General features: G+C 48.0%; 1 protein-coding gene across 1 annotated transcript; it reads right to left on the bottom strand.

Annotated features, from left to right (window-relative positions):
- Positions 1–96: 96 nt before the first annotated feature.
- Positions 97–8,426, bottom strand: LOC135825784 (uncharacterized). The gene is made up of 5 exons (XM_065338408.1): positions 8,130–8,426; positions 4,664–4,721; positions 3,445–3,709; positions 1,779–2,191; positions 97–1,146 (listed from the first exon to the last, which is right to left on the bottom strand). The coding sequence occupies exons 2-5, from the start codon at positions 4,694–4,696 to the stop codon at positions 1,072–1,074; spliced, it is 786 nt and encodes a 261-aa protein (XP_065194480.1). The 5' UTR covers positions 4,697–4,721; positions 8,130–8,426; the 3' UTR covers positions 97–1,071.
- Between the last annotated feature and the right edge of the window lie 349 nt (positions 8,427–8,775).

Here is an 8,775-nt window from a genome sequence, read left to right on the forward strand (position 1 = left end):
GAATATTCTGATGTCGCTGTTGCTTCGGCTGTGTCTTCTATTCCATGCATGGTAGTGGTCATAATTGCTGAACTTCACACGTGCACAAACACCAAACTGCACTCAGAGATTTATCACAGTGCTCAATGAAGATTCACTCTTGGCAGCTGGCCAGCAGCAAAGCAGAGAAAAAAACTCACGGAGTTAGACTGTGCAGTGATGAGTGTGATAATGTGTACGGAGAAAAGAAAACAGAAAGGAAAAGAAGAAAAGATTGACAAAGGGAGTGCTCGGTGCAAAAGTTTAAAAACTATTGACATTGTCTTGTTGTAAAAGGACAACTGACCAGCAGTTTTCCTAAACATCAGAGAGATATAGCAGTGGCGATGATCCCTCTTCGGGGTAGTGTCAAACTAGGGTATAGAGCAGGGAGATTGTATCGAGAAAGGCTAAGTGCAGGAAAACCAGTCACAGACTGGTCTTTTTTTCTGAAAAGTGCACACGGACAGCGCGGGCAATGAAAATGTGTGAGTTGTGTGCTTGTGTGCACATGGTGCGGGCCATTTTCAATTAAGAGGATGGCCCCAGTGGAGAGGACAAGTGTCAGGGTGAAAGAAAGAGATGGTGACCGCATTAGCTGGTGCATTGCCATCGCAATTCTATTGCGTTAGGCGCGGTGCAAAGAACACACTCCAGGCAGAGTGCAGAGAAAGAGGAGTGCAGTCATGCAGACTCAGTCCGGCAGGCGTGCACAGATAATGGGTTGCAGTGGTGCGGGCCAAAATCTAGTTTGACGTGAAATTTAAGAGTTTAGATTGGGTGAAGTGCAGGCCATATCTACAGATCAATACAGAGACATTGTAGAGGAGACATGACAACATACTTATAGCAACACTATCCTATCTAAAGACTAGGAACAAACGGGTACAAACATGTAACGTGCATGACTAAGTGACGCACCAGACAAGGACATACGAAAACAGAAGTTGGACATCTTTCATGAGCAGAAATCCGTCGTCAGGATTGCCTTCCTGCCGGGTTGGAGCATGGCTGCTACGGTGGGTGGTGATGGCATGCGTGCAATCAAAAATCTCAGTACCAGTTAGCGATAGGCAAGCCAGTGTAGACAGGTGCCTGCTGATACCGTGTTGGCTGGACTTGGTAGACCTGTACATGAGGTAAGCAAAGAAAGATACACACACACACATTAACCATTTGACGCCGATGATAGCGATGCCACAGCAGAAGCCATAGCAGCTTGTGCTGGGATTGCACCATTCAACAGCTTGCAAGGCTGAAGAATTGACCGCCACTATTCAGCCCGGTCTACACCACACAGCTATGAAGTAGATCAGAAAAAGCCATACACACGCATACAAACGCATACACACACTCGCACGCACCCACCCAGGCTCATCATGCCTCCGTTTTTCATCCAGATGTACCGAGACGTTTAAATGGTTAGAATTGCATGCTGAGTACTACTTCCCGTACTACCGGTACCTTTTTTAGTACTCACATATTGTACAACTTTATATTACCGCACACCAAGATAAAATAACAAGGATGACAGCCCTTCAGGGTTAGTTGTCGGTTAGCCGAACGAGAGTGAGTTGTTGGTTTGTCCTCTCCTTCATATGGTGTCAGAAGTGGGATTCGAACCCACGCCTACACTAACAATACGCAAACTTTCAGCAACGACGGAGGCACGCAGTACTGACACACAGTGACTGGATCACTTCTGATATGTAACGGAATAATGGGATAAAGACATGAATTATAGAGATGCATAGACCAACCTGTGCTGGCGAGGTGTAGTAAACTGGACTAGCGTAGTGTGATGGCGGGTAGAAGACGACGGCACCAGGTTGATTGTAGGCAAACTGGCCTCCCACGTACGGTCGTGTGGCACTTGTCGGCAAGGTGGGAGCGCTGGGCTCCTCGTTGCGGGGACTCGGGGCGCGCGAGTTGGCCTTGGATGAATCTGCACTGTTGACGACTAGCTGGGAAAAGTCATTGGAGATGGCGTCGATGTCAGAGCAGCTGCCGGATGAAGCACCGGACTCTGACGGACAGGGTGACGATGAATCCTCCTCTCCGTCCTTCTTCTGTTTTATGATCCAACATGGACGTCCGCCGTCGCGACACTTCTCGCACGCCATCGTGTTGTGCGGAGGGTTGCGCCGCTGTGACGACCGGAGAACAAACGTCCCTGCATCGGACAATCATGATACACAGTCAGAGGGAGAGAGAGAGGGAGAGAGAGAGAGAGACAGTCAGAGAGACAGTGAGAGAGACAGTGAGAGAGAGACCGAGAGAGAGACAGTGAGAGAGAGAGAGAGAGAGAGAGAGAGAGAGAGATAGATAGAGAGAGATAGATAGATAGAGAGAGAGAGAGACAGTGAGAGAGAGAGACAGTGAGAGAGAGAGAGTGAGAGAGAGAGAGAGAGTGTGTGTGTGTGTGTGTGTGTGTGTGTGTGTGTGTGTGTGTGTGTGTGTGTGAGAGAGAGAGAGAGAGAGAGAGAGAGAGAGAGAGAGAGAGAGAGAGAGAGAGAGAGAGAGAGAGAGAGAGAGAGAGAGAGAGAGAGAGAGAGAGAGAGAGAGAGGGAGAGAAAGAGAAGAGAAAGCCCAAAAATTGAACCATTATCTCGGATCTGTGCTGTGAAATTGGGGCTTAACTGAGTATTTGCCAGTGTTGGCAACAAGCTACATTTGCCTGAACAAGGCCGCCGGGAGCAGTTTTTGATTTGTCCGGCCATAACAAAACCTTCCATACTTTGTTCATGATATAGCGTGTATACGAGTCTGCTAGACAGTGTAATCAGCACACCAGCTAATAACCGTCATAGGTACTGCACAGTCAAAATAGCAGCAATGAAGTTGCCGGTGGTACATGGTCAACACACCACAGATGTGCGATCTACGAACACAACCTCCTCAGCAGAATCCCGTAAGTCTACAAATTTTCAGCCTAGCCAAATGTCGGCCGCCCAGGGCTAAAACCCATTTCGGCCGCATCGAATTTTCGCCCTGTACTGCTACCTGCATACACTGTCAAACTGAACCTTGCAAAACAAAATGTTGGGCTGCAATTTCAATTTTTTCGGCCAAACATGACCAGACCGAAAATAACCGAAAATAAATATGCGCCGAATATTAGTTGACTTACAGTACAGACATTAATGGCCAAAAGGTTGGTCCGATGATGACATGACCAACCGGACAGGTTCCTGCAGGCCTACCGTATTTCCCCGATTATAGGTGGCAGTCGACTGCAAGTCGCACCCCGATTTCAAGGTCACATGATGTCATTATCGCTTTTGATATATTCACTTCAGTAGTATGTCATGCTCGATTGTAAGTCGCACCCCTTTTTTACCCTGAATTTTAGTGTAAAAAGGTGCGACTTATATTCGGGGAAATACGGCAGTAAATGGAAAAGCAGAAGATAATCATCAGACTAACCGCTTGTCAGTGCCACACAGCGCTCCACTGCCAGTCTCGCCATACGCTCCAGCTCCTCGCTGTTGATGTAGGGGTTGACCGTGGAGCTGCAGACCATGCACAGCTGCTTCCAGTTCTTCAGGATGCGCTGGCTACGCAGGTCAAACTTCACCCAGGTCATGTGCGACGTCCACACGCGGCTGCAGCGGGCGCAGAAGCAGCGGCTGGTGCCAAACACATCCTGGATGCGGTACATGTTCGGCACGCACTCCGTGAACAGGCTCTCCTGCACACAGCAGAGTACAGCACACATTCACACGCACACACACGCACACACACACACACACGCACACACACACACACACATCAGTACTCTTATTCACCATCTCTATCTCTTCAACACTTCGTTGATCATCTGTATACCTGCTTATCCGCTTGGCCTTTCTAGCGTCCAGTCTCCCTGGCTCAATCATTGTCAGTTTCCCTCCAAATGAATGAATTCGTCCATTTTGGCCAATGACCCGGAATCCAACTAAACCAACCAGCCAACCATGTAACGTTGCAAGTGCATTTGCACTTGCAACGTTACATGGTAATACCGGTGAAATGTGTGTATGGGTGTAGGAATGGGAGAGGAAAATCTTGGGATAATCCAACTGTCACAGTGAATCATGTTTTATGCGAGGGGAAAGTGCATCATTACACAGATACAAAGAATGTGGTAGTTGCGGGACTAGGCCTTTCAGGGCCATAGACTGGACCTCAAATTTGGAACTAAGATGTTGCAACATCCGCCGTGTTTTGCGAAGGGAGTGGTGTTTTCTTGCAGGTCTTCGCAACATACAGTCCCGCATTCGTCTCTTGTGCTCTGGATGGCGTTTGTGCATCAGTCAGGTGTCGGTTAGTCGGCAAGAAAGACTAGCTCAAACATTGACTAGCCACTGTAACAAGGCCCTGCCTGTTGGGACTCCCCTAGTCAAATAATAAATACTACTACTACTATTCATGAATTCTGCCAGGTGGCAATAATCTTATCAACGTTGCAGATTTGCCCAAGGTTCACATCGAGAGATATCCATTATAATATACTGGAGAATACAGGTATCAGCAGGAACAAACACTGCTTCACCATTGGCACAAAACAATCGCCAAAATTGACAACCCCAATCGCAATCACTGGGGAGCGTTTTCTGCTGAACGATGCAACTCTGAAACACACCCCAAGCGCATATTCACTCACCTCAGCCATCACTCCGCGAACAATATCCGTCATGTTGCTGCTGTGTGTTGGGAAGAACCTGGACAGTGACAATCCACAAACGCAAGCACGCACGCACACACACACATACACACACACGCACACACACACACGCACACACACACACACACACACACACACACACACACACACACACAGACAAATACAAACACACACACACACACACACACACACACACACACACACACACACACACAGACAAATACAAACACACACACACGCTTAGTATGGACACTGTCTGGAGGACAGGAGGAGAATTTTATTCATAGTGACGTACGTTGGGATAATATCTAGCTCGGATAACGTAGGCACACTAGCCTGCTGCCCACGGAGATACGTCTTACCAGGACTCTTCTGATCTACATACTTACGGGCCATTTCAAAAATATAGACGCAGGGTATTTTTGAAATATTTCGAATTTGGCGGGAGCTTCTTCAGATTTTTTCGGAGTATTGCTGAGATCCGTCCCCAATTACTCTCATAATTTTCATGCACAAAGTGATCACAGATTTTATGTGGTGTAGATGCTGGCCTAACGGCTTTTGGAAATCACGCGTCTATATTTTTGAAACGGACTGTAGGATAGACTTCACTGTGTAGCAACACAATCGGACAAACTTTCATATCCACCACATCAGCTTGCCCGATCCCTACTTTTCCTAGTTATAAAACACTGGCGCTAGAGCGACGAGCTGTCTTTTATCTGTGGTGCGTCCTTTGCACTATGGCTGGTAGTTCGGCTTGCTTAAAGCTTGTAGCTGTACTGATGAGGCCTTTATTGCCGAAACAGCTTGCTGTCTACAGCATTGGGTAATCTTGCGCACATAATATTTTGACTCGGGACAGGTATGATCATGCATCAGTCTCTGTAAGCAGCTACTCTTGATTGGTTAAGGTGGTGCTTTGGTGCCTTCTCTTGCTCTGTGTCGCTGAGATGTTGTCTTGGTTACAGGCAAGAGTGCATAAACAAGAGTATGCAACTGTGGTTATGGGTCAGTGCACGGCGCGCTGCCTTCATTACGTAACTTGCCTCCATCATGCTCTGAAAGCATGCACTCAAACCCTCAATTTCTCGTACGAGCCCATCCATTTTTGCTCGATTCATTCCAGTACCTACGCAATCTCTAATTTTTGGTGCGTGAACTCCAGTTCCGTACGAAAGTTCATTTCAAACCAGAGGGAAAGTGCGGTGTTTGCTTTTTCGCAGTGCGCGGACTGCAGCTGAATGATTTAATGAAGGCAGCGCGCCGCGCCGCGCATCTGGCCCATAGAAAAGAGCTCACAGTTGCATACTCTTTTTTATGGACTCCTGATACAGGCTGATGACGATGTGGTAGTAACAATGCACGCAAATAACAAGCCTGAGGACTTTGTACACGCGTTGGCATTCCTGCACTCAAAGATGGAGTGTCTTGGTAGCGTAACGTACTGCCGCGGACAAAGAAACTCTCCCTGGGAGACGAAAGCAGCACCAAGGCTCATGCAACCGCTGCAGCCTTCGGGTGAGGTTAGCGATGGGTTTTTAAAACACCATACCGCATCTAGCTGAAATGGAAACCCGGCGCTACTTGACCTGTGGCTCCGAATTCTTTGGCCACGATTTTGCTTTGAATGGCTTCTGTATACAATCATGTACATGTACATATGTTGTTACAAGGTTTAGCTACTATTAGTATTGTACATGTGCTAGTGTGTGCTACACAGGAATTTCAGTAAGCAATGATATCTACGACATTGGTCAGACTTTGAAGAGAGGTTGCGCCCAGCTTGCATAGGGCATGGGGGCACGTGCATTGCTAAACATGTCGACCTAGGTTTAGCATGCACATGAAGACCTAGGTTTATCATGCACATGAAGACCTAGGTTTAGCATGCACAAGAAGACCTAGGTTTAGCATGCACATGAAGACCTAGGTTTAGCATGCACATGAAGACTATGACGGACATGCACCAGCCATCCTACACATATGCGGCCATGCACCCCCCTAGAAAGGGGATCAGCTATATGTACGTCCCTGGTGCTACCTCTGGAGATCTCACATACGTGACAGTGCATGTATTCAGAGCAGCGACTCGCACACAAGGGCTATGCGGAGCGTTCTGGCTTGGGGGAGCTGCTTCGGAACTGCTGCAAGTCATGTTTGCTCCTGGCGCGTAGTCAATCCGCGCGGGTTACGCCCACTGGCATGGAAACAGCCTGATCCTTTTGTACAGTACTATCTACCATAAGTACAGTCCGGCTCTATGATATCCAGTCGCGTCACTCAAGTCTGCGCCTTGCACCATCTCGCAGCCCAGAGTTTGCAGGTCTAGAGCTGCACAACGCCCGGCGCGTACTTGAGTGACGGGACTGGATTTCATTGAGCAACACTGTACATCTTGTTTACGCCTGCGTGTGTTGACCAGTGCTATCAACAGTAAACACTTGCAGTCCAGCCTGCACAACAAAACAGACATGCCAAACACAACCCAGGCCGGAATGGATTGCCCTGATGGCGGACATGTCCAGGATTCCATCAGATAAGTTTCGATCTCACGCTCCAGTATTGACAGCCGTGCTGGAATGACAGTGGGAGCATGCGTCCGCTTCATGCGCTCCATTCATGCTGCGCTTATCAGCTGCACGGGGAGCACGTGAGAACTCGCTCCAGATCATGCACAGGCTGACACTGTGAAGGCAGCTACCCTGCTGGAGTTGGCGGCGTTTCAAAAAATGCACTTGCTCCCGCCACAGCATGTAAAACTGTTCTAGCCTGGTCAGTGCAAGTTTATGACAACCTCTGTCCCAAGTGTCAGAAGTTTTCGCTGGCGAATTGCCATTTTAGGTCAGGGCTCGCAGGGTCTATGCAGAGATGCTGTGCATCACGTGTTGGCACGGTCACATGCAACGCATACTAAGCTCACAATTCCAGATGATGCCAGTGACAGCATGTAGGGACAGGTGCTTCAGCAATCACTGCTCTAACCTTCGTTGGTGATAGAACATAGTGATGCACAGATATGAACGTGATCACCGAGCATCTTGTCTAAAATGTGTGCAGATCGAAAGGCGGGTCGTGGGCATACCAGCAAAATTCAGAAGCCACAGTCAAGAATTCTACTCGGCTGAGTGAATGCAACCCATTGCGACCGTTTGAAATTCAGGGCACGGTGGAAATACCCCTTTGACTTTCGCTCGGTGTACTTACAAATCCGGACCCCTTTTGTCTTGTATCAACCAAACGGCAGTTCTGTATGCCAGTCTATGTGATACTGATCAGGTAACAAGGCTAAAATAGTAGTTAGTTACATACAGAGATAGAAGTCATATCCAAGGAATAACGGCTCGCCAATTTTCGTGGCCAAGAGAAAACTGTCCACATTCTTACGCAAAGAGCAACTGCATGGCGCATAATGATTACAGCACTAACACGGTTTCAGGCTTACCGTTGTGCTGAGAGTCGAAGAGAAACCTCGCCGATGTATCTTACGAAGCGATCACCGAGCGGCAAAGACTGCGTTTGCGATCGACCAGCGCACAAGTGCAAGAAAGTATTGCCTATTGGGGAAAGTTCGAACACCGACCAGCGGTTGTCCGAACAGGAGCGAAAGAGAAAACAACTGGGGAAACAGGAAGACGAAAATGCAAAGGTGCGAGCGAACTGCCAGCAGTTGCCGCAAAGAAAAAAGGGGAGAGAAAAAGTGGACAAGACAAGGCCCACTAGACTAACAATGCACTGAAGATGTGAACATCAGATGTTTACTTATTTATGCGCTTGAATCCCGTGCGGCGTGCAAGCCGTCCGTGCTGCGTAAACCATGATGGCATGAAGCTGACAGCAGCCACGAAGCCAAGTCATCTGTCGAGTACGAGTTCACTTGTCAGTTCACATGGTTCAGTGTCGACGGGCGTTGGTTGAAAATCTAGGGCTGAAACGATCGTGGATTTTCACGTATCGATTACTCTTAGCGATCGAGAATCGATTATAATCGTTAGCAAGAGTCATAATTCTGTGCAAACATTACTCTGTTTCCACAACTTATGCCTTCACATATAGGTGTTGGCGGATAATGCTCGGAAATATGGGATATA

Source organism: Sycon ciliatum, chromosome 10, assembly GCF_964019385.1.
Source record: "Sycon ciliatum chromosome 10, ocSycCili1.1, whole genome shotgun sequence".
Classification (NCBI taxonomy): domain Eukaryota; kingdom Metazoa; phylum Porifera; class Calcarea; order Leucosolenida; family Sycettidae; genus Sycon; species Sycon ciliatum.

Excerpts from the sequence above, each read along its gene's own strand:
- LOC135825784 (XM_065338408.1), bottom strand. The coding sequence starts at position 4,696 with ATGACGGATATTGTTCGCGGAGTGATGGCTGAG. Across the intron at positions 3,710-4,663 it reads TTCGCGGAGTGATGGCTGAG|GAGAGCCTGTTCACGGAGTG; the intron begins GTGAGTGAATAT and ends TGCTGTGTGCAG. Across the intron at positions 2,192-3,444 it reads CTGTGTGGCACTGACAAGCG|GGACGTTTGTTCTCCGGTCG; the intron begins GTTAGTCTGATG and ends TGTCCGATGCAG.